The sequence below is a fragment of the Strix aluco genome, chromosome 5 (genome assembly GCF_031877795.1).
Source record: "Strix aluco isolate bStrAlu1 chromosome 5, bStrAlu1.hap1, whole genome shotgun sequence".
Classification (NCBI taxonomy): domain Eukaryota; kingdom Metazoa; phylum Chordata; class Aves; order Strigiformes; family Strigidae; genus Strix; species Strix aluco.
In genome coordinates, this window is record NC_133935.1 from 72,213,145 (window position 1) to 72,240,598 (window position 27,454).

General features: G+C 35.3%; 1 protein-coding gene across 5 annotated transcripts in view; it reads right to left on the minus strand.

Moving 5' to 3' along the window:
• Positions 1-484: 484 nt before the first annotated feature.
• Positions 485-27,454, minus strand: part of CPNE8 (copine 8) — a 107,014-nt gene continuing 80,044 nt past the window's right edge. For 3 of the 5 annotated variants that reach the window (XM_074827740.1, XM_074827744.1, XM_074827746.1), the window contains 7 exons: positions 21,253-21,299; positions 20,314-20,495; positions 18,247-18,374; positions 14,555-14,657; positions 11,064-11,121; positions 8,538-8,611; positions 485-2,463 (listed from right to left, as the gene is read on the minus strand). In XM_074827740.1, the coding sequence (XP_074683841.1) occupies positions 2,275-2,463; positions 8,538-8,611; positions 11,064-11,121; positions 14,555-14,657; positions 18,247-18,374; positions 20,314-20,495; positions 21,253-21,299 (781 nt within the window). In that variant the 3' untranslated portion in view covers positions 485-2,274. Of the gene's footprint in view, positions 2,464-8,537; positions 8,612-11,063; positions 11,122-14,554; positions 14,658-16,803; positions 16,874-18,246; positions 18,375-20,313; positions 20,496-21,252; positions 21,300-27,454 lie in introns of those variants that run through there. The other 2 variants (XM_074827741.1, XM_074827743.1) reach the window with 2 other exon arrangements.

Consider the following 27,454-nt stretch of genomic DNA (forward strand, 5'->3'; position numbering starts at 1 on the left):
CTCCTTTTCCCACTAGAATGCTTAGTCCACTGATCACACCTATTTATTTCCGTTAAATATGTTAGATTTTGAAGCCAATACCAAACAGAAGAAAAAAGAGCAGTGCAGAATAGAATAGGCTGGTACCTAGGCTGGATAGAAAAACAATTTTGATTAAGAAATACCTATCTTTAAAAGTTCCTTCACTTGTTAAATGAATTGTTAAATTAGTTTTGAGACTGATCTTTGGATTAGTGAAAGGTGCTGGTTAAATGAGAGCTAATAAATTACTCTGAATAAAAGAAGTTTGTAGTTTTTGCCTTAGAATGGAAACCTGTTAAATATATGGGCCACAGGGAACCAATACAGAGGTCAGCATAAAGATTTGTGTAACCAAATGAAACAACAGAAATACAATATTAATTCAGTTATTTCTAAAGCACCAACACTGTAAGTATGAAAAATAAATGCAGAAGATGGAAGAACACCACCACCACTCACTCAGTAGATTTAAACATTCTTTATGATGCACTTTCATCAAAATTTGTAGTTGCCAGGTATCAAATTTCATTCATGCAACATCAATCCACTAAGAAATACGTATTTTGGTGAGAAAATTAAAGTCCATATTTATGTAAAAACTGCTTTGAAATAAAAATAAAACAAGATTTATTTTTACCAAAAAAGTTCTTTTTTTGTTTTTGTTTTTGTTTTTTTACTAACAGAATAATTATCTGGAAAAATTAATTTCCCACATGAGATAGTTAAAGGAAGTTAAATATATTTAAAAATGGAAGATTCTGCATTTACAGAGTTATATGCCATTAATATTGAAGATATGCTTTCTGGCAAAAAACTTCTCATGCTTAAAAAACGCACCTTAGTTTTATACTGTACTTTACAACATACAGTAGTAAGAAACAGAAGTAATAAACAGGTTATATGCAAAGAAAAAAGTTACATTACAAGACAGTTACAACTGTGACACAAAGAAATTAAAATGTTCAGTTTTAACAGTATTTGAAGGCAATTCACAATCATTTCAGGAGTTTTGTGAAATTTAAGGCCATTAGTTCTAAATAAAATGTATCTGACACAAACTCACAAAACCATGTATTTTGTAAAAACTGTACATGCAAAACCATTTTATAATTATATACGAACAGGCATATAATAAAATTTTTGGGCAGATCCGTACACAAAATTGTGCACAAAGCAACATGGTTGTGCAATTTTTAAACCAGTTAATTAACATTATCATTCATGCACCCTGAATGGAAATGTGATTAAATGACAATATTAAACCCATATATTAAGAGCCAGCATCCCTTTGAATGGGTAATCTAGACAAAAAAAGTTAAAATTTTAAATTAAGTTTAAAATGGTCAATTATAAAACATCTGCTGTAATCACTCCAAAAGACTTTTCTGATACAAAATTTCCAGTGCTTTAAGGAATGCATGGTATGATTTAATGAGCTCAGTGAGTCAACTATAATACTCTGATAGTTCTGATTTGAGGTAATTTTCTTTAATTACTTACAGCAAGTAACTCTTCTAGTTTGCTTCAGTAACTACTTTAAAAATCTGTAAACTTAGATAAACTTAGAAATTGGAGAATCTCTGAAAAAATACACATACCTCCCCCTCAAAGTTTGGAGTTAGTCATAAGTCATATGCAATTATGTTATTCACAGTTTAGGAGTTTATTCTCAAACTGTGAGATGAATGGATTACTGAGCACTGATTGAAGCAATTCAGGTATTGGAAAACATGTATTTGTCCCTTTCTTAGCTTTCATTTGTATTTGTCTGGACAAACATTCAAAGAGATATTGCTTCTCTTGTTATCTTGTGACAAACTATTGCAAGCTAGAAGACATGTGAGTCAATATTCCAAACTTTTATTCTTAAGAATAGTTATAAAAGTACTGAAATTTAAAAATAGTAACATGTAAACATTGATACAGAGTAATAGCATTCCTATACATTTATATACACACAGTATTCAGAGAGGACAATATCTTCTGAGTTGAAATCCCAACTTGTGCTTTCCTCTCCAATAAACACATCCAAAAAGTAGGGGTTTTGTCAAAAAAAAAAAAAAAAAAAAAAAAAAAAAAAGGGAGAACATCAACATTTTGCTCCTAGCATTTAAAAGCTTTCCAGTTGCTCATGCAACCATAGGAGAATTTTGGTATGTGAAGAGAATTTTTCTAGCTCCAAAAAGTTATCAGAAGCTACTGCTGCATCCAGAGACTCTTGACTTGTGATGAATGCTAAGCACTTTGGAGCAGTCATATCTGAGTCTGCAACACGTGAATCGGGGGTGTATAGGGTGGTGGTGCAGGTGATGGCTTTATTCCTCTGACTCTCATGTAGGACAGAAACTGCTCTGGGATCTCAGCTAAAACGTCTTTAGCAAGTCTTGCCATACTTAACACGTGGTTTCCACTTCTGTCAATGTAATCTCGGAATGGCACAAACTACAAAACAAGAGAGATGTTCACACAAGTCATTATGCAGACACAAAATACATCTGACAATATAAAAATAAGGAATTTTTATCTAGGGAGTTAGAGTACATGAATATGCTACCTTACATATTTTATATATACGTATTTTGTATTTTATACTATATATTTCATATATACACATTGTATCTCAATTTTTAAAAATCCATCTTCTAATAGAAAGTGTCATGCTTTCACTTGGGTGAAGTTCTTCACGTAAGCTCACACTGCTAATTATGTGTTTCATTAATATATTTGGTTTCTCTCTCAACCCTTTTCATACAAGGAGGTAACTCTGGTCTCAGAAAGCTATTCTTAGCTTACATTTCCTGCTCATGGGGCTCTCCTACCAGACTGCCTTTGCTCTGACAGTTTGTGAATAGAATTTTTGCCATCTGAAGTGAACAAAACAGAAAGGATGACTTTACATTCTTGACCATTTTGCATTATACCTAGTAGAAATATGAAGCACCTGAACACTTTTTATATGATACTAACAAATGCATAAAAAAATCTAAGCAAAAAGGATTGGATTTAAAAAATGAACTTGCTATGTGATACCCAGATCTGCAGATCTAACCTAAAGTTAGCTACCTAGCTCTGGCTTGGATTCTGTAATAATTAATGAGATGCTTGTGCTACTGGTATAGAAAAAAGAAACAACCTAGGCTCCTTGATTTTTATTGACAATAGACAGCATGCAGAGATATAGTGGGTTAAGCTAGCTAATAGGTTATGCCAAAGGGAAGGCTGATTGGAAATTCTGCTTCTTGCTCAGATTCTGGAGCCTATCTCAGGGCAACATCTGGGTGAATTTTCAAAATTGGGATTCAATGTCCAAAGCTACTTCTGGTACTGATACGCTAGGCTATGCTATGCTGGAATTCAAAGCTTTATGGTGCCTTTCCCCCTGCACCCTGCCCGAAAACAGGAAAGATTTAATTGCTAAGTGTTGTACTCCAGGATAAAACTAGAACTGATTGAGAAGTCAGACCCACAGATCTCTCATCTTCTGGCTGAACTCTAAAATCTGAAGACTCTTTTGCCCATTATACCAACCAGACAAATTTTGCTTTCTTGGATGCACAGCAACCAAGGCTACAGATCAAATTCCATTTTTCTAAAAAGCATTGAAGATTTCAAGATTTAGAGGAACACTGAATTACAGTGAGAGTTTAGCCTACAGTGTATTTCTGAGATCCTGATAGTTTTCCAAAAAAGACAGAAATAAACAAAAGAAATCTAGTAAATATATTAAACAAATAAAAATCTCTTGGGGAAAAAAACCCAACCAAACAACCAAAAAACCAAACAACCAATCAAAACCAAAACCAACGTTTCAGCAAAAAAGAATCTGAACTTAATTAAATCATTTTTACAACAACTTTGGAAAGCACTTCACACCCTGGATTTACAAAAAATATCTAGGCATCAATCTCCTACTAAAAGGTGTTTAGAATTCAAGTAAGAGATGACTCTTTGCATAACTCTCCCGAAAATGATCTCAAATTGCCATAAAAAAGGCTTCAAGCCTAGGTATTTGAACTATGTTGAATTAAACTGAAACCTGTCACCAAGTTAAGCGTGAACAGCTACTGATTAGGGCATTTCCCCAGGAAGCAGTAGATCTGTAGTATCTTAGAAGATGATGACTTAGTCACAGAACTGTTGAAGCTAGAAGTGACCTCTAGAGATCCTTTAGTCCAACCTTGCTGCTCAAGCAGAGCCAGCTACTGCAGGCTGCCATAGTCAATAAGACTACAAGAGTAGCAAGCAAGACTATTCAATGAGAGTAGCCTTTACTCCAGATAGGAGCATCCTTTACCTCTTCATTGTGTTGTGTCCAAGAACGTATCAGGCATAAGGGCAGGAGCACAACAGGCAAAGAGGAAACTGATTTTAGGGCATTAAGCCAGGAAGCAAGTATCTGCAGTTCCATAATTAGTTGTCTTAACTATTTCAGTGCTTATTCAGTAACTCTGCAGTACAAGAGACAAGCACATACTGTGATATTTATTAGTACTGACTCCTACATTTCATAAAAAAAGCTCTAGCAGTTTTCAGAAGCCAGTCTAACACTGTCCTGTTTCAAGTGGCTGTTCCTTCTTAAACTCTATCAACTTCTCTGTAAGAATACATCTGACTGTCCCCAGAAGCATGAAGTCAGAAGAATAACAAAACAAGCATCTCTGTAGCCTCCTGGTTTACACATTCAGCTGGGAAGGGATAAGCTTAGTGTTGATTTCCCCCTCATGCAGTTATTCATTTTCTAATGTAATATGTAGTCTGAGTTAAAGAACAAAATGTGTCCCATCCCAAGAGATCATCTTACCTATTAGTCTACAGACACTGAAACTCAGACCACTGTTCTGCAGCAAAGGGAGGTTATTTCAACAGTGTAAATGCTGAAATGCAATTATACAATATAGATGGCCTGAATTAGTTCTCCCTCCCCTCACAGTACATAGATGTTGGAGGAACTGGAAGAACTATGGACAGATAAGCATACATAAAGATATACAAAGACAGCTGGCAATGACAGCAAGGCCTAGGGCTGACATGTAGAAGAAGTAGAGATGGCAGAGGAATAGAATGAAAGATGTAAGAGAAACCAAAGGGAAACTGATGGAATGTAGAGTGCTTTTTCTATAGTCTGAGAGTTTAATTTAAAAGGCTAATATACAAAATTGTCAAGAGAAACAACAGGTACGTTACTATGAGTATTTTCCTAAAACTTCTTAAATAGAAAAAGGATAACAAAGAAGCAGAAATGAAATAAACTGAGGAAGAATTGGTACGCACGTAATAGAGAGTCCCTAAAATACGTATGTATACCAGTGAGGAGGGAATAACAAAAGCCACATCTTTACATGAATTGCAGTCAGTAGTAAATATAATAGATACAGTGACTCACTGTTAGCAGGCAAATCGTTCCTTTACTAATTTAATTAAAATATTTCACAATACTGACTGTTAAATTATCAGTTAATTTCACTAGCTAATTTTAACTAACCTAATATACCAGAAAGATAAACTTCTTATATTTGAGTAGTTAATTTTATAAAAACAAATCAGTTTTGTCCTGCCAGATATAAAATAAAGGTCATATTGTACCTAAAGGGTTTGGCATTATCCCTTTTTATTTATTTAGCTAGCCTATAATGTACTTGTTAGTATTTAGACAGAAAAAGAGCACAAAATAACACTGCCTTCAGGTAATTCAATATGGCTTGGGGCAAAGTTCTGACTGAAATATGTTAATAGTAAATAAATGTTTTATCACGTTTCTGATATGCAATGAATTCTATAGAAATACAAAAGGGTATTCATTGCATACTATTTTTATTTCTCAGCAGAAATTAGAATATTTCTGATGCAAATAATTTTCACAAATCTTGTTTATAATGTTTGAAGAATTATTCATTTATGCACTTTGAATGTAAAAAGAGCAGTTTTTGGAGCTGCTGTTGTTTGGAGAAATTTTGTATAATTATGTTGCGAATATTTAATTGCGTTTAAACATAAGTGCAGTGCATGCCAGAGACATCTGAATTAGCTTTAAAATATCTGACATTGCACAAGGATTTGCAGAAATACTAGTTTGGGATCCAGAAACACTTCCAGATCTGGAGGCAGATCTCCACATGTTGCTCTGTTGAACAGCAGTGACACATATAGCATAAAGACAGCCCCTCTCTAGCCCAATATGGCCTACCAAGGAACGTTATAAGGGCCTTGACAAAATGAAAAACATTCTTTCTTGTCTCCTGTTCAGCTGTCCACCTTCTCCTCATCCCTACTTCTATACTTACTTCTTCCCTACTTCTATAATTACCTTAACACTGACTAAAGCAGCCAGCATGTCTTACTCATCTAAGAGTTTTGATATGTCACTCTCCTATCAGTTGTTTTCTCTGTATGTTGCAGAAATGAGCAAAGCCTCTTTTTCAATTATTATAAAAAGTAATTCAGGAATCCATGACCTTCTTTAATGTATATCCATACAGATTACGAGGGCAATTTAACTGCTTTCATCTTAGTCTCATTTCTGATCCCCATTTAGGAAAAAAACAGGAAATTTTAATGTAGTATTTATTGCACAGAGAAGCTTTAAGACTGAGAAGAAAGATCTGATCATTTTAATTTCCATATATTTATGAAGACTTGTTTATTTTGTATTCTAAACAAAAAGAACTATACAATCAGGTGTCATATACATGTTTTGAACAGTTCCTTGGATTGAGATATTGTATCCACCAGCAGTTACCAAATCCTTAAACATTCACATACTGGTATTTATAACATTAAACATTCTGACAAGTTTTAGTTCCTGCATATATAAATGAAAACAAATACACACATTTCAAAGTTCATCAGTTGCAATCTGACCTTAATTATTATTAAAACATTATCACCTGCAATATGAGCTATTCATATAGCTCAGTTATTCAATATATATAAATATATATTCCACTAACCAATAATATAAAAATCCAACCTGGCTTGGAGAGAAATAAGTGAAAATAAGCAAGAGGAAAAATAAGTGAAGACTATGAATTTTGACAAATAGGAGGAATAAAGGGAGAAGAAGAAATGGCAGATCTAAGGTATGGTTTGAACCTAAGGATGCCTGTCAGTGTTTAAGAGGCATTTAGAGAATACCCTTAATAACATGCTTTAAAACTTTTGGTCAGCCCTGAAGTGGTCAGGCAGTTGGACTAGATGACCGTTGTAGGTCCCTTCCAACTAAAATATTCTATTTCATAAATGTATTCAGATACTTCCAGCAGAAGACGCCTTCCATAAAAGACTTAGTTTAGACAGGTATCATTCTTTCTACAGTCACCGGGTTGATCCAATTTTTCAGTAGTTTGCTGATTTTCAAATGTCAACTTCTTTAATACTTCACTTAAGCAAGCAGGGATTAGTGTGTTGAGCCATCAAATGTCTTTCTCTTTGTTTGGTTCAACTTTAGTGTCCCAAGAAAATAAAAAATGCATAGCTAGTTAATTTTATTTGATCAAGAAAATAGCTATGAAATAAAGTCTGCGCAGAGTGGGTAGGTAATCGGGAGGCAAGATGGGGTGCCTGGAGCATGGATAAAGTACATAGTTTGGACAACCTGTGGAGTTCTAGAAATCTGCAGCTCTGAGGGGAAGGGGAATTAAGGTGTGTGTGTATGTACATGCAAAACTGCTATACCACCCTGTCAGTAGTTGCATAGGTTTGAATGACAACTACTGGGCTGAGTGAACGACTGTAGAGAGCAGAAACAGAACCAGAGGACTTTGGCAGTGAAATGGAGGCGTCTGTGGAATACGGAATACAGATGAGATTAGCACTCTTAGGGCTTGGTTCAGTCATGTAAACACAGATCATAGAATCATAGAATGGTCTGGGTTGGAAGGCACCTTTAAAGGCCACCTAGTCCAACCCTCCCTGCAATAAGCAGGGACATCTTCAACTAGACCAGGTTGCTCAGAGCCCCATCCAAAGTGACCCTGAATGTTTCTAAGGATGGGGCATCAACAACTTCTCTGGGTAACCTGTTCTAGCTATAATCTGAGGTTCCTTAAATCATGAGACATCTGCATGGTTGTATGTGGCAGATGCAACACAGGAACTGGGAGACACTCATGGTCTTCTGGACTTGCAGTTAGAGACAAGGAAAGATACCCTAGGCATTTCAAATGCACTCATTAGAAGTCTCAGTATTACTGACTTCCACAAAAGTTGCAGTTTTTCTTTATGGAACCACAGTGAGATTGCAGTACAGAGGCAACTAACTCTTCTCCCATGGCTGTATAACCCTAAGACTTTATATTAATGTGCTGCCAGTTATGGGTCATTTTCTAATGAATGCAGATCCACTACTATATGTTATATAAAGGCTTATAGGTATCACAGAGTTTCTGAGCTTGTTATGAACACCCCAAGATAAAGTATGTCAGTGCTAAGGTATAATGAAAGGCAGGAATATAGATAGAAACAAGAGTTCAAAACAAACAGGATAAGTAAAATCTATTAGAGTAAATTTTCTCTCCCACCTGCACAATGTCTCTTTCTGCAAATTTTCCTCTTGAAGAAATCCTCACTACATCACCATCCAGTTCTTCCATAGCTTAAAAAAAAAAAAAAAGATAAAAAATGAATTAACCTATGAGTTCAGCTACACAACAAAAACAATCTTACTGAGAAAAAACTTTAGTCAATTTATACTTTAAGGCAACAAAACCAACAATTGTTATTTAGGTAACTCTTTAAGATCATTTGTGTTATAAAATACATCATGCTTTGTTGTTATTTTGCAGACCATGATAAGGTCCTTATCCTTCCAGCTCTCAAACCAGCAAGTATATCTGTTTTGGTAAGGCTATATTTATACTTTCATAGGTGGAGAAGAATTAATCTTCAGCAATTATTCTTACAGAAGTTATCACAGGATACAGCACAAAGAGGTAATAACTCACATTCATACTGGAAAAGTAATGACTGTTATAATGCATAGGAATGAGGAGTCCTTAAAAAAAAAAATTATTAAATTCACGCTACCAGGAGCCAAGTTCAAGCCAAACAAAAGAGCATGTTTGTTCAAAGAAAAAATTAGTAGGTCTGTAGAGCACATTGCCAGATGATGCTGTTGATGCAAAAAATGTACATGTGTTCAAAACAAGAGACTCAACAAGTATTTGAAGGAGAGATCCACTGAAAATTTCCAAAATAGACATAAAGCACATCCTGCTCAGGAAATTCAAATCTAAAAACAATATTCAGGGAAGTATCATACTTGTTTATTCCGTTCTTAACATTCTCTAGATAACCACCCATGGCCAGGTCAGATACAGAACACTGGGCAAACCAGACTCCTGATCTGACCTGTTATGGTCGTCCTTACATCCTTAAGTAAAGCTCTGCCCAATGTATGTGCCATCTATCTGAGCTCCAGAATTTAAGAACCCCTCTGGTAGCCCCCAGGGGCTGGAAGATCTAGGGGGCAGTCATATCTGGAGAGGAGTAGCTTAGTTTCTCTACAGCAGAACTGAGGCTTGACTGGCATTTGAATTATAAGACAGTGTGCCTGGAACATACACCCTCCTACACAAACACTTCTTCAGCATCCACATCAGACATGGAGTCTGCTGTTTCTTCCAGAAGGAAGTTCTGCAGATGGAAAAGTCATTTCTCTGCCCTCTTGGGCATTGAGGGAATACAGATCTGGCACACATCTAACAGGTGAATTTCACTGAGGCAGCTATACTCAAAGATATGTGGGTCCAAAGACGGAAACTGTATCCTCCAGTACAAACAAAATCCTGCCTTAAGAAAAATGATAGGGATGACACCCAAGAACTTTGCAAAAAAGACCACCAGAAGTAAAAAGAAGACAGAATCTATATGTCCTGACTGAGTTAAGGGGAACCTGGGCAAACCCAAAGACTGGACAAACAGGGAGAAAGGGAAAAGGCAAAGGAGGCATGAGAGAAGAGTAATGTACAACTAAAGTTGAATTCAGGGGTAAAAATGAAGTTTTCAAATTTCCCTTATATGCAATTATGAAGATAAACTGTCTTTTCTCATTGCTTGTAGCATACAATCATCTGAAGTGTAAGCATCCACCTGGAAAATCTCTTCAATGAATAAGATACTTAAAATTATCGCTAATATACCACTTGTGAAAAAGCATAAAGAAGTCAAGCCCCAATATTTTGTTGTTGTTTTTTTTTTCTCTCTTGTTTTCATATTTTTTGAATATTTGTACAAGAATTAACATGTTAAGTCATTAATGACTCTTTACATTAAGCATCTGTGGTAGTACTAAGTATATTTCATGTACAAAAGAAGGTATACTGTCTAACCAGAAGTACTAGAATTAAAAAGAAAGGATGTAGGACTTTGAGGAATAGATATACAGGGAATGTCTCCACTTCATAGTGCAATGATATATATACAGTGGCACTTAATAAATCTGCCCAAATAACCAAATAACCAAAGCAGCTTAGTTATCACAATAGAGAGTGGTGCTCCTGAACATCACGTGAAAGAATATGTAAATAATTGTGGTAATTTCTCTCCTGCTGTAATATTCTCTCAATGCTGCTATACAGTAAAGCTCACTCCTGTTTTCTAGCGAAACACAATTTAACCCAGATCACCTCCTCAAATACATTTATTTTTCTCAGTATTTTATTTCTGCAGTAAGGACAGATGATCAATATTTCCAGTCAACTGACACTTCACAAGGCAACTAAATACCCACGTTGAAGAAATTCAACATTACTTAAGTATACTTACTTTATTGTGGGTTTTTTTTCCACTCATCTTCTGGAGCTCTGTAAATGCTAAGCCCCCATATGGTTCTGTGAATTGAAGAGAGAGCCTGAGGGGCTACACAGCTCCACATGGTAGCTTGTAATCATACTGAGTTATCAATCAATCCAGATGGAAATGTCAACAGTGCTCACTGCTTGCTCCATATTATGCTCTTTTAAAGAACAGTACTTGTTTGAAAAGCCACATATTACTAAAATATAAACAAGTATAAAAAATTCTACGAAAACCACTAGAACACTTACCATCAAACTCTGCTGGTCCTACCCCCACTATGATTATTGACATTGGAAGCTTTGAAGCCTTCAAAAGAAGAAGAAAAAGAGGTTTTAATGCACTACATAACCTCTGCCAATAATATGTGAGATCTGAGGACAATCTCAAAAACATACAGAAGTTATGTTTTAAAGAACAATTTTTTTTCCCACCTAAAAAGTCGAGTCATGTAAACTGTCTGCTTAAGTAATAAAAAATATCTTGGATAAGACAGAAAGGCAGATGATTATTTTAATGTATTTTTTCCTTATAAAGTCTTTGAATCATATAGGATCATAATTAAACACAACAAACTACGTTAGGATTTAATACTAATATGAAAACTAAGATGACAAATTTATCTTAGAAACTTTTGTAAACTGACAATAATTGCAAATACGTACCTTACAGTTTGACATTTATTTAAATGTACTTTGCTGTTTCTTGGTAGTACACAGCTGCTTGAAACTATGTGACACTATTTTTTACATAGATCTTATGCCAATTTTTCTTAAGAAATCACCTATTTGAGCAATATGTATCTGAGATTTCTTCCATGAATGAAATTTTATTCAAGTCAGTTATCCACGTCACGAAGTAAACAAGATATTGAACTGAGTTATGGTAAGATTTTAAATTATACTTTATCTTTTTCTTTCAATGAAACAAGGCGAAGATGGTATCTAGCCTTCCCTGAATAAATTCTCTGTAAAACTGTCAAAATTATGAAGACAGTATCATAAATATTGGATTCTCCTGCCCTGAGAGTAACACCAGATATCTGCTAGTTTACAGAAATAATCTGAAACTGCCTCTTTTGAGGAGGGTAACGACTTGAAAAAAACATCTACCAAACATCAGGGTTGACAACTGTTTCTTACTGAGATATTCTGATGAACTGTAAAATTTCTACAGTCACTTTAAACAGGAGTATACACTGGCCAAAAATCATAGACGTACACTTTCTGCTAAATTAAACTCTGCTTCACTGAAGTCTGAAGTCAAGTGGTTTTAGAACATACTGTTATATTTTTCTTTTGGAATATAAAAAGTGTTTTTCTCCCTCATTTAAAAGATACTCTCATTTTAGATACATCATCACCATTTCCCATTCTTTATCTGTCATAATACTACATATAAAACCAACTTTCTTTAAGCAGAAGATATACAGCTAATTACTGTAAACATGCTATTTAAAACAATGAAAATATGCCACTCTATAAATCACTATTTAATGTTCTACACCACTACACATTATACACTATATACTGTACATTGACTGCAAATTCATCACAAAGTGTTACTACATAGTCAATCTTCCAGCTAAAATTTTGTAGCAGAGTAAAAAAAATTTAATAATCTGGTAGTTAAATACTAATATGCTACTGAAGATAACAGTAAAAGCCATCTGGCCTTGGTCCTGGGCAAACAGCTCTACATGGCCCTGCTTAAGCAGAGGGGTTGGACAAGATCATGTCCAGAGGTCCCTTCCAACATCAACCAGCCTGTGATTCAGGGCCATAAATACAGTGTAACTGTAACTGAATTACAGTGCACTGTGTGAGTCAATAATAGTGAGATAGAATATTTTTGAGACATGAAGGCATTTCTTAGAACAGAACACCTGTTTTACAGGTGTTTTCTAGAATCTTATTGCTTGATAGTGACGAAAGCATCCTTTAAAGAGATTCCTACTCACACAGACACAGTATTATGTGATACAATGTATATGTAATAGTAAGTGGCAAGGACAGCATAAAGACAGAGTTAAACTTTTGCATATAAACTTAAGTGTTGGCATTTCCTGAATGACAGCATAACCTTTAAGCAGTTTGGTAAAACAGAATGTGTCTGACATATATGTTGTAATGAGAAAGACGCCTAAAAGCACAGTTAGTTTTAAAAAATGAAGTATATTCTTCCTGATTTTATACATACCATATTGCATTAAACATCATTGCCCTTTTTATTATTTTGGATATTATTAAGACTGAAAAAACTGCTATTGAATAGCATTTAATTAGTTCTGTCATGGTATATTGTGCTCAGCACTTCAAGAAGTATACAGAAAAATGAATGCATCTTCATAAAAAGGAAAGACAGCAAATATTCCCAAACTTCCACTCATTCCAAGCTAACAACACATCTGCTGCATTTCCAGACAGTTGCAGACTAACAGCTATTATTCCTGGAAATGAACTATTACTGGAAACAAGGTTTTTCTCTATGTCTTGGTGGCAAATTACTTAATCTTACAAGGTATCAGCCAACTGGATTTGCTGGTCTCTTACAGACTTCGAATTGAGGGGTGAATTAAAGCAAGAGCTGCTCATTTTTCTCCACAGAGCCTTTCTGTCACCTAAAAGAAGCTATGCTTCAAACTTCTAGGCTAGACTACAGGATGAACTTCCAAGCTAAAAGCTTGTTTAGCTCCTTTAAAAGTGAGAGTCAGTTTATCCTATTTTAAAATTGGAAGCTGGAAGAGGAGAGGAAGTACCTTCAAACACAGTTATAGCTTTGGGTGTAAAAACTTACCAGGTGGGCTTTGGGTGTAAAAACATACCAGGTGGGTGTCCTTATTGACACACAGACTGTGTATGTGCTGCTGGCTAGAACTTGAGGGCATCTTGCTCTCCAGTGAAAGACAGAACATTTCAGTAATATTTTCATGTGCGCCCTACAAACTGGAACGGTACTGAATCTCTACAGGAGGTAGTGAAAGTGGGCCTTCAAAAATATGCCACCTAATTCTACACTACTCATTTTGACATGATGCTTAATCATTTTAATGTAGCCTTTTCACCCACCACTTCACTATTAACTAGATCCACTGTGCTATGTTCAAAACTATTGGCATAGATCTTTTCACAACCTGTCTGGAAGTTGCTTCTGTGTGTACTTTCATTTGATATTTCCCAGGGGCAAAAGCAAAATGGAACCTGTTCATAATACAGAATATTACTTATATGCATAGCAGTTTTGAAGAGAAAAATAGTGAAAATAATGCAGAAACTGAAAAAGAATTAAGAATTTTCAAAATTCTAGGGGACTATTTAGAAGGAAATCAGATGACTGGTATGTTTGCCATTTGGGATCAGAAAGTTTGGGGCAGTTTTTAAAGAAGGTGGGGGGGATCAAAGCTGTCTGCAATTACTAGAAAGATGAACAGTTCACTATGAAAAACTGTATGGTGGGATGTGCACGAGGAAGGAGGAGGCAAGAGGCAAATGAGGAAAATCATATGAACATACAGTGTTAAAAAGAAGAATATAATTTCCCACAGAACACTAATTAAGCTCAGATTCAACTTCTGCTTTCTTTTTGGATTTATGCATAATAAACTTTTGCTGTTTGGAAAAAAATGGTTAATTTATGGAACAAATATAGTGCCTGAAATATTAACTGATTTACTTTATTCCCTAAAATATGAATTCCTAGAAACATAATTCTTTTAAATTTCAACGCTTTCAGCAAAACTTACATTTACTATGGATTCTTTTGTCTGAGCCATATCAGAAATAACTCCATCTGTAATAATGAGAAGAACAAAATACTGGGAGCCATCTTTTACTGAAGCAGCATATCTAAGGGAAGAAAAGAGCAACATTATAATAGTAAAAACCCCTTTATTCAAAGGAACTAATATGAAAATAAGTTACATTTTAAAAGGACTAATGAAAATAAAGAAACATGATGCAGTGGATTTCAAAAGCAAAGGCATTCATAATTAGATAGACATTCTACTTTTAAAAGAGAACATTAGAAAAACATAACTAATATAATATTGATATTAATAATCTGTGTGTGTTGAATCAGTGAAAAATGGGAAGTGTATCACTACCAGGAGGAGCATGGACAGAATGTCCTTTACAGAATCATGAGTCATTAGAAAGTCTAAGTTATTTAATAGTTATTACCTCTGGGGAACATAATTTGGTATGAAGGGTATACATTAATACAGAATAGTTGGTTTTATAGCACAAATTTTATCAGGAATCAGCACATTGCATAAATATTTCTTTTTTTTTTTTCTGTCTTACAAGAACAGATTACTTAATGTTGACCATGCTTGCAGATCTACAGTTCACATTTATGTGCACATTTGTAAAATGGTTGAACATGCACTCTGCAACCCTGGTTTAGATACTCATCTCTTTGCACCACCCACAGATGTCCTTTCAAGACTCAAGCTTGTGCTGTACACGAATGCAAGACAAAACACATCCAGTGCCATTCTAGTCCCTCCTCAGCCAGAGGACCCAAGAAGCAAGTGATCTTTGAAAATGAGCAGCTTTGAAGATTTGGAAAGTCCTGAAACATAGTGAGCAGCCCCACTGAACTCTATGGCCTGCATACCAGAAATCAAGACTTCAGTTCATTTATCTTCAACTCCCAAGGGTTAAAGTATCCTATATTGTTAGAGAAGAACTTTTTTTGTGTGGAGCAGGCTGCTCTACTTGCTGCTTCACTCGACAGCAGCCAGTATAGTTTCTACTTTCATGAAGGCTCTTGGTGCTGTGAAAGAGTCAAATAGTAGAACTATGTAATAAAAGTAGCAATGAGCAGTACGAAAAAAAAAAAAATTAGTCTTCATATGAATACTGTGGAGTATATGTTCAAGTACAGAATATGTCAAAGAACTCACTATCATATCAGTCACTGAACATGAAAGGCCTGGGTCACTGAACAGGATATGTCCTAATGATGCTCATGATGATTGCATGTGCTTAGAAAATTCTAACTCTGATGTTAAACAGCACATTTTCAAGCAAGTATTCCCAATAAATAAGATGCTGTAACCACAACATTTACAAGACTTTGGAGGAATGTGTGTGAAATGGAATCTACAACTTACAGAAAGTCATCACATCCCTCCCTCTCCCTCCCCAAGATACAGATGAGTAGAAAAGCCACACAGGCAATGAACCTGTTGAACATCATCTATCTGCATGCTGGCTAGTTAAATATCTAGATTAGGAAGACCTACTATGGAATACCTTTTCACTACCATGCGGAGACTTCTTATACCTCATTTTTCCACAATGCTTATAATCTTTTCAATGATGACTGCAGTGACAAGAGATGATGAGAGAGTAAATTAAAAATTCATTATCCTTTCTGAGCCCTTAATACTGACTACATACCTATACTGAAGAAATGGAACAGAAATGTGGTTATTTCAAATTTTCTACAGAATAAAACATTCTGAAATCTTTTGCAAGAAAGATCTTATATGCAGAGAGAGATGACAGAAAACACTAGGTTGCATGTGGTGTAGTTTAGATAACTCCCTAGCCGGGGGAAGGATAATAAACTCATTATCTGCTTAAAGAGCTTCTGAAGAGTTCCGAGATCACAACAGGATAGTAATATCCAACATTATTTCCAGAGATTTCATCAGAGGCATATTTTTAAGTGGAAGGGATGCGGGAAGAAGAAATTTCTTTGAGACAGAAGGTAGGTTCAAAGAGTAACTTCAGGCTAGATCATAATTTTTAGTACCATGTCTGTGAGTCAGCAGAATAGCCAAGAAACTGAACCTTGAAGAAAAATGATGTTACTGAGAACTGGACTGGTACATGGATTGTATTAACGATGATCATGCAGTAGAAACCCTCATGAAGATACTTAGCTTTTCCACTATAATGTAGTGTGATTTGCTACCAGAAGGAGTTCCCAAAGTTTGCAACAACTTGATACTTGTTACTTGATACTTGATAAAGTTCAGTGGAAGAACTAAAAATGCTGGTGACAGGCTTCTGTAATTCTGCAGAAGTTGACGAATATTCCTGAGAAACAACTGGTGAGAAAAGGAACTCAGATTATGCCAATGCTTTGACGGACTAGATCAAGAATTTCAATTTTTGCAATGAACAGGAAGCTTGAAGTTAATTGCCAAATTCTGAACCAGCCAGCTCAGCTGTTACGACCAGTTTTAAAGAAGAAAGAGCCAGAAAAGTCAATGGGTTAGATTTCCAGTTAACATGGCTAAAGCAGACACTGAATGCCACATATATGGAATGCAGCTGTCAAAGACTGGCATATTTCCTCACAGTCTGAAAACTGCTACTGGAGAGATACTGTCAAAGGAAGGATTAAAAGGAGACAGCTAGTTGCTAAAGACAAGCAATGGAATATACATGTACATAATTTGTATGGTAAGATTCAAGATGGAACAACTGATCCTAATGACAAATAACTGAAATCAAGCTATTTAGCCATGCTGGGGTGCACAGAAAATTCTTTGCACCATAGAATTTCATAGAATTTGCAAATTATTTTTCATTGGGCTGTAGAACTAACAACAGTAAGAACAGATAGTAAATAAATATTTCCTGCTACAACAATTAACTATTTTGCAAGCTCATAAATAAGACATTAAGAGTACAATGATTTATACATCCCTACTGCTTTGTTTTACGAACATTAGTTCTTTTTCTGTATCTATAAATAAAATAAAATAAAATCTGTTCAGGTAGTTACTCAGCTAAATTATCTGAGCCGTATCACTTTTCCTATACCAACACATAGAAGTACACTTTAAGTCAACATCTTGTCTGTCCAAACAAGGCAACATTATCCTTCTTAAGAAACTTCTACAAACACAAGAAGGGTCTTACTTTGAGAAGTGAGATGAGGTGTTGCATAACACAGCACCATGGCTCCCCAACAATGGCTGCTGCATTACCGCCTTAACAGTACCACTACCAGCTGGGAATTGTTGCCACAGAGAGGCCTGGAAAATTTTGTTGACATTTTGGACATTTTGAAATTAGGGGAACTACATATGCCTAAAAAATCTGCATTTTATAAATTTTTGTATAGATTTATGTCTTTTCTGTGAAGCAAAAATTCTGTGCTCCAAAGTACAAAAAAGGAATGTGGCAGAGTTGATGTCACAAAAATTTTCTTTCACTGTGATTTCTCCTAAAATTTTAACACAGGGTGAATCAACTGGATCAGTTCTATTTATTTTTAATCAGCAACGAAATTCTGCATAATACTAGCACATGGTCTTTGACCCTGCTCAAAGGTACAAGTTAATCATGTTAGACTGAATAAACAAACCAACTGTAAATAACTTTTTCAATGTTTAGCATCAGGTAACCTTTTATATGTGATAGCTGTACTGACAATAAGAAGCTTCTGCGAAGTACCTGTTGTGATGCTTACCTGGCTACATGATTAATTACAGGAGCAAAGTTTGTTGGTCCATAAAGCTGTACAGATTTTAGACTCCTGTAATATGCCTCCATTACACCATCAATTCCATGGCAGTATGGATTTTGAGGGTTTCCATTCTAATGAAAATAAGAGATGATTAATCACTAAAAGTAATTATGAAGCAAAAATGATGCAGCTTAGAGAACACTACCCAGTGTACATTTTTAAATGGCAAAGACCTAAGCATTCTAGGATCTATTCAGAGTTTACTACAAATGCCCAATATAAGTGCCACAACTGGTTGTGAGTGTTAACTGCCTAGGGAAGGAGGTTCTAGCAGCCTCATGTTATATTCAGTCTGAATCACTGGAACTGGTTCCTAGGTATAAATACCATCTTAAGTGGAATTAAACAGTCTGTCTTACATACAACAGTAACAGGCATTTCCCTGTGTGGATTTAAGGTATGAATTACAGGGCAGATGTAAAACTGGAACCACGTTTAGGAGCACAGTTCTGGCTCTATGATTTCTTATTTTAAAAATGTGGAAAAAAAAGTAATGGTAGCCAGATCCTGATACTCATACACTGTGTGAGTATAAGGTAAACTATAAACTCTTCATTGTTTTCGTACAATGCTTCTGCGTTGGAAAACTGATTTTTGACCTGGTATAAACAGATGAAGAAAGGAACTTGTTCTTTGGGAATCCAATGAAATGGCTGGGACTGTAAATTCTTTGGGTAGGCATTTTACTACCTATCTCCATAATGGCTCTATAACAAGGATAGCTACTTACAGATGACAATACTAACATATAAACTAAATCCCAGATAAATGACCCTGTCAGGCCAGACAAATGATCCACTTAAGGCTTCAAAACCTTCCAAATCATATTACTGTCCTTCATGTCCCAACACCTCATTGGCTTAATGTGTCAGTATCTCATTCTGAGGTAGAGTATACCTCCCTGAGAATCTAGAAAAGCAAAGGGGATTTTTCATGGAATTGGTCTAGAACTCTAGAAGAGAGTGCTGAAAACTGCTTAGCATTAAATGGGAGACATCTATATATGTTTATACATGGAGAGAGCAAAAAAGACTGTTTTTCCCTCTGTAAAAGCACCACAATGCCTCATGAATTAACTGAATTAATTTTATAAACAACTTTTAAATCTGAAAGTTGCCAGGAATAAGTTTGCTGGTTTAATAGCCTTAAAATTGTATGTACCAATATATTTGAACTTGCTACATGAAAGTCCAAAGAAAGTCTGTGATTCAAATTAATATCAGCAATTGCACCTGTTTTAAATTTCTATCCATGTGGAAAACCTTTCCTTGAGATAAGGCATGTGGCACTATTTTCTAGCACAGTCTGACAGAAGAAATACACATCTACAATCATAGTCTTCTGCCATGTCTTTACTGCTATCTAATTAAAACTCACCTGATATACCTACACTTGCTCTATTTCTGACAAATTTATCCTACTCAGAGAAGAACAAAAAACTCAAAATAAACAAGTAGATAAACATCCACATAATCACAACCATCAGTTATAACACATCAACCTTTCTGGTAAATCCTGTTAGATTTTAGGTTTGTAATTTAAGTAGCACATGGACCAGTCTCAGATTTGTTTTTGACACCTCAGCTTATAGTCCATTTAGTTATCTCTGTGTCTCTAAACTAGCAGCCTGTAAAAGTAAAGAGATCCCAGAAAATGAGAGAGAACAATAACAATAATAATGAATGATTATCTTGGATCATGATTCACTTGCCTCTTAAAATAGATTAGCTTCAATCTGAAGTCTTTCAAGCATCTGTTTTTCATGCTGCTACAGCCAAGGTTAAAGATGATTACTTTATTACTTTTTTTGGCCTACAGGGACTTACTGACTCTGGATTTCTCTCAGTAACTTGACTGATGAAAAATTTTGAAACAGTCTTTTTGACAGAAGAATTAGCACATTCTCTGTTCTTTACTTGTCCAGTAATTGCTTAAGCCTGCAAACTTAAACTCCCAAATTTTTGTTGTAGTAAAGAAATTGAAACAATATATAAATATTTATTTACTTACCAGTGCAAATTCATGTGATACTCTTCCATCTGGAGGCAGTCTAGCTCCAAAACCTAGAGCTGGGAACATTTTATCACTATCATAGTCCTGAATTATTTCACCTACTGCTTTCAGTGCCATGCCATAAGCATTCAGCTGATAGGGATTCATGTAGTGCAGTGAAGTAGGCTGTGAAGGGTTACCTGTTAAAGCAAGGATCAGATTTACTTTAAAACTGAACCACTTCAAAATTTTCTCTCTTAAAAATGACAGAAATCTAAGAAAGCAGAATTTGAAAATAAAAGATCATGAAAAGAAAATGAACTTATTGCCTATATACATAACCATGGTTGTTGTATCTAGTAAAAATGCAATGTTCTGGATACATTTTTAATAGGTTAACAGTAGTAGCTGTAAACTTTTTCAGCATTGAAAGGGTAGCAAGAAACTGTGATGAGACTTGTAAATTTGTGTGATTTTATAATATACACTTTTAAGATGAAATTTACAAAAGCATTATAACATTCTGAAAGCAGCTTTGGAGGAGGATCAAAACTTATCTCTGCTTCGCCCCACTTCAGCCTCACTCCACCTGAAACTCCTTTCTTTTGCCCCTCTCAGTGGGGTCTTCTAAGTTAGCCAGTTTTCTCCCAGCAATAATAAAGAAACAAACAAAGAAATAATCAGAAAGTATTCAAATATTTGCAAACTGCTCCTACTTATTCAATTTTATATGTAGCTTTTCCAATTTTTATCTGTTCTGTTTGCCCCGCTTTTCTGGACAGGAATTGGCCTCTAAGCTGTTGCTCAGAAATCCTGATTCCTGATGGTGCCAGGGATACAGATAATCAATAATACAATGAAGTTAAGCAGAATACTGATATAGATACATACACACATATGTACACTTAAAGCTGAACACAGCACATACATACAAAAGGTATTTATTTTTATTCTTACCGTTTGAGGCTGTGAAATCAATAGCTACTGTGAAATTGATTTGGGTTCTGTAGAAAAAGGAAATACAAATCCTATTAATAGTTTTATTGTTATGTGGAAAAATAAACAAGAGATGTTTGTGGACAAACTGCAGGATGCTGACTTTCTAATACAGCAAATAAACACTGAAAATACTCTTTTATAAGGTTCCAGCCAAGAGCTACACAACACTATTTTATTAACACACTAAAAACAGTTACTATACTCCATCCTTCCTTTTTTCATTGTTTATGAAAAATCCTAAATCATTAATAAGGTTATTAACATCCATAAACATTATCAATTAATTTTCAACAATAATACTGATCTTTCGTTGGATATAGTTTAGCCCTAGTCACGGAAGATTTTAACAAGGGAAGTATGCTTTTACTAATCTGCTCCTTTTCTTAACACTAAAACTGTGTTTTCAATCAGAACATGTTTAAAATCACGCTATGCATAAAATCTTTGGACAGGATATCATAGTTTTTGGCAGCGGATTTCTTTCATGTGAACATAGTCAATACTTTGAGTGATCATAGCAAGGTAATTCTTGGAAAACAAAAGTAAAATCTGGAGGCAGGAATATAAAGATCTGTTTTTGCAGCAGTAGCTAAATAAAGCCATTATTGTGCATGGATCAGTTGTTAACATAGACTTATTGTCAGAAAAATGAATCATTAATAGACTTTTACAGAGTGACAATTCAATTAAATGCAGTTCTGTTCTGCAACTTCCTTCAGGACAAAATACTGTCATTTTGGAGATAATTTCTTAGCTAGTAAGGCTCTACCAGGAAAAAGCGTTTGTATGAATCTGAAAATTGACTTTTTGCTCAGATTGAGTCTTTTATATTTTCCTTCAAATTTCTGCCTCTCAGTGTGTGCTATTATGAACTTAATGATGAAATCAGCAAAGATTAAAGCTCTTTGAAAGTTACTGAACAGATTTAACTCATGCACATTTGGATTAAACATCAACAGTCTGACATCTGGCCTTGCAGTAGTGGTTTTACTGCTCAAATAGCCTGACACACCCAGAGAAAATACTATTTATTTCATGAAAAGCTAGGTATGAAAAAAAATTCACATGGAATCATTTGATTATACTGATCAAGGCTAACACAAACTAAGCCAGGTTACAGGTGGACTCTGTCTTCAGAAAGTGGTAAAAATTGGCCTACCAATGCCCACAGTATCAAGAGTAGTCCTTGGAACATGGTCAGCCTGGAATATCTCTAAAAACACTATGGCCTCAATAAGGACTTCAACAAAAAAAAGACAGTGAAAGCTGCTGCAATCTCTGAAAAGTTCAGAGACCTAGTTTTATAAGAAAAATTTTCTGACACTACTTCTGCATTCTGCTTTATGCAGTTTCACCAAAAAATTTTTAATGGCATGACAAGTCAGATTTTGTTTGATCTGCACCCAAATGTCAGGCCCTGTGGCTTCTTAACCACAGTGTTCTTCTGAACTGTCTGTTAGTTGTAAGAATAAAGATCCTAAGAAATGTGTGTTAACTAGTCTTCTACCACCATCACTATAGTGTGCAGAAAAGTTGTCTTTCTCAGAACAGGTTAGGAAAAACAACAACAAAAAAGTCTAACACAATACCATTTCTACATTTATTCTCAGAGTCCTTATTGGCACTGCTAAGCAAAACTGCTTTGGAACTATAATCTCCCTGTACTTGAATTTTAAGGGCTTTGGTGTGATGTAATGTTTGAAGAGTAAAACAAGACTCCTCCAAGCATTACATATCAGGTACATCAAGTACAGAAAACCTTCAGAGTCCTGATGAATGTGTCACTGAGAAAAAAAAAAAACACTCAAAACAGCATTTCCTCTGCATAAGAACAGCAACACTTATTTGTAAACTCATTTCCTGGATCAGCTACTCTGATCCAATTGGTAAGAAGAAATAGAGTTTCACGGATTCTGAATTCAAGACAAAAACAAGAGAAAGCACAGTAAAGGAAGATTAGAAAGGAAAATGGCTAACAAAACTAAAGAAAAATTATTGAAACCACATGTAATGGCAAAAAGAACAAAGTCAGTGTTCATGTAACTACAGGTAATGACTGACAGCATCAGTTTCTGGAGTATTCCTCAAAGTGGTGTGTCTGTATTAAATGTATACTGCTCCAGATAACAGAAACCCATCTGGTAAACTAGAAAAACTCCCTCTCTCATTTACAATGCACTGTAGTCTGGACTATGATTTTTGTCTAAGTAGAAGAGTATGCATGTTACAGTATCTGCCAATTTGACAACTATAAAAATCATTATATAAAATAAGATCAAAACCGATATCTACACCTCTAGAATTTGTTTCCATCTGTATGTACATTTCAATGATACCGCTATTGAAAAACATGAAAGAACTTAAACCAGTTACTTGATTTCAACAATTTATAGATGACTGTACATAGATTAGATTTCAGTTTCCTGAATATAGGTTCCTAATGTTATGTTTCCTAATGGAAATTTTGGGCAGTCTAAAATGGTATTAAATGCCTATATATTTCAGGAAACTGGATCCCACTCATAATGCAACTGTCACTTTGTATTACGGACTCATGACAACAGAGAATGTCATTCATGTCTTACAGAAAATAAGGAAAGCTAGAACAAACTCTGTTAGGGCAAACCTGCACTATGATTGCCCTATGTTTTCAATGACCATTTTGTTTCATATATCATATGACATATGTATGGAGACAAGGAGGCTCAGAGGAGACCATATCACTCTCTACAAACTACCTGAAAGGAGATTGTAGCGAGATGTGTAGATGTGGTGCTTAGGGACATGGTTTAGTGGTGGACTTGGCAGAGTTAGGTTTATGGTTGGACTTGATCTTGAAGGTCTTTTCCAATCTAAATGATTCTATGATACTGTACCAGAAACACCCCTCTGAATATGATCTCATGGAAAAGAGACATAAAGGCTTAAGTTACACAAGGCACCAGTGTTCTCTGAGGAAAAGAATAATAAATTGCAAAACAGTACAAAATAAAGGTCAACCCTTGTAGTTAAAATTATCAAAATGTAATTAAACCTTTTTTGAACACAAAACTGGGTCTTTCAAACAAACAATTCAACTTAGTACCACCAGAGAAAATATTTTCAAAAGCAGCTGTAATATTGTGAACATGTGCATTTTGTGTGAAAGATTATTAAGCAAAGCTATTTCTCTACTGTTTCACCAGGACTGAAAAAATTAACCAGTCATAACTAAAAAATTAATCTAGGAAGGATAATTTAAAAGCCACGTGTTGTGAAAACATCAGATACAACTATTTTGAAAGCCAAATGGAATGACTTGAAAGTCAATCTGGACGATATTTTAAGAAGTGTTTTCATGGTAACACATGTTATTCTAGAACCAAATTAAATGTAATGAATATATCTGAAAGTCCACTGTCTTGTTTTTATTTCTACTACATGTTTTATTTCAACAGACTAATTCTTAGGTTGTAACAAGTACACATTATTAGGTTACTGTTATTAACATATTAACCTTCATCAACAATAATGTATTTTTTGGTAAGATTGATTATTGTATTTTGTGTAATGGACATTAGCTGAAAAATCATTAATTCAGAATAAGGATGCTCAAAATTTTAAAAAAGCATATAAAATTGAAGTCTTTGGGAGAAATTTTGGTGCCTGATTAAAGATGCAAATTTTAAAACACACCAAGACAACAAAACTTACTGTTTCTGATAAGGAAATTCTTTGGCTAAGGCTGTGTCCCTGCTTTTCCAGCTGTATAGTTCTCCAAGGAGCTACATTAAAAGCTCATGACATCCACTACATCAGTGATGTCATGAGGCCATGAGCCTTTGCACAAAGAACTACCTGAAAGGAGGTTGCAGAGAGCTGGGGATGAGTCTCTAACCAAGTAATAAGAGACAGGACAAGAGGGAATGGCCTCAAGTTGCACCAGGGAAGGTTTAGACTGGATATTAGGAAGCATTTCTTTACAGAACAGGTAGTTAGGCGTTGGAATGGGCTGCCCAGGGAGGCGGTGGAGTCCCCATCCCTGGAGGTGTTTAAGAGTAGGGTCGACATAGCGCTGAGGGATATGGTGTAGTTGGGAACTGTCAGTGTTAGGTCAATGGTTGGACTAGATGATCTTCAAGGTCTTTTCCAGCCTAGATGATTCCGTGATTCTGTGAAAAGCCGCTAAAACACTGACACCTTGCTAGGCAGACTGAGCTGCTGACTGTCCTGTCCAAAGGGAGAACTCAGGTAGAATATCCAAGAACAGCAATGTGCCTTATGGATTCAGAGCTGGATAGATCACTACTACTCTGCCAGAATTTAGTTGGTATAGAAAGACATGATCTCTTTGATACCTGGACAGGTGATTTAACCTTTAACTACCACAAGAAATGAAGAAAGTATCTTAAGAGAAACAGTAATCTTCACCTCACTACTACAGAACAGCCATTTTGTTTGTTTCTTTGGGAGAGCAAGGTGAAACCTATTGCATTTTAATAACAGCTCTATCAGCACTGATATACATAAATGAACAAACTAAGCCTGAATGTAGCTTTTGACTAGGCTTGATAACATTTGTAATGATTAGGTTTTTTTAAACAGTACATTGGAAGGAAACATGAATTCCTCCTGTGGCTTCGGAGTGACAACCAGCTGGTCTGTCAGCAGGGGGGAGCTGTTGAAGGTTTGAGGACCACTTACTGTGCAGAACTCTGAAATGAGCTAATGGAGTAACTAACAGTACCAAGAGGCTGTATACTCTCCATGGCATTTAAGTCTCCAGTGACAATAATTTTACAATTTCCCCTTTGCAGACGCTTGTTCAGCCAAATGCCGTATCAACATAAAGAAGATTTTTCTGATAAAGGCTTTACAAGATCTTCCTCTTATATAGTCTTATTACCCCTTATTATTCTCCAAGAACACAAGAACTATACGGTAAAGCCTCCAAAATATATAGCTGTGGCAGCCCTTGCTTCATAACTGTATCTCACACCAGATCTCCTCCGAACAACAAATATGCATGCCATTACATTATATGGTGTACTGGTTGGATGAAAATAGCTGTCATGAAAGGAGTTCTAAATTTCCATTTTGACCATCAATGATTCAATACAGTTCCCAATGACCTTAGAATCCAAACAATGTGTGGGTGTTAATTTCCAAAAACCTGGATGAAGGGAAGGCTTTTAACATGATGGGAGTAAAGCATTTCTTCTTATCTTCCTGGGACAGAAGAGATGACTTAATATTTTTGAGTTGCAAAAGGATTCAGCTCCTAAATTTTATTGATTTATAAATGCCTAGAATAACTTATTAGAATAGGGACTGAGCTAACAAGTCAAACAGGTTAGAAACTTCTGCACAGAAATATCCTCTCTGTTCACGAAGTCTTGCAGCTTTTTGGCTCCTGATAACTCTTCCAGACAAAACCAGAGCAGATTATAAACTAACTGTTTGACAGTCATTCCTGTAAACCAGGATAATTTCTATTGCATACCTCTTCAAGGCCATATCCCTTACATTCCTGAGCTTATTCATATATTTGGAGGTGTTTTGATAGGAATATGTTATAAATTGGCAAGTGGCAGGAGATATCTGATTTTGAAATATACATTATTTTTTAGCACAATGTACTTATTTTAAATGTAGGAAGGTCAGTGTGGCAAAATACGTGATTAAATATCAAGATGTAAGGAGAAGCCAGCTACTAGGATGGCAGCACTTGATGTAATATTCAGATGCAAAAGAGACATCCACCTCTTTCCTGCCATACGGCTATAAAATTCAGTCTTATGTAGTAAAAAAAAAAATTAAAATTTACAGACAAACGTCTATTTTATTCTTCAAAGCTCTTTAAAAAGACAACAGTCATATTGATGATACTTATAAGGGAGTATCCCAATTAAACAGGTGCAGACTCAAAACATAAATAAAATCAATACTGTAATCCCAATTTGTTGCAGTTAAAGCTGTCAAGATTGCCATTAAATCGGTATTAGTTCTAGACACTTCAAATCAATTACAATGAAAGTTCTGACATTTATGGAAGAGACAATATTGTGCCTCTTGCAGAATCAGTGTTTTCTTCCCCTTGCCTAACTAAATGGAAGAAAAACAGGGAACTAAAAAAAAAAATATTTTGGAGGACATACTTGATGGGAAAAGAGACTGATTA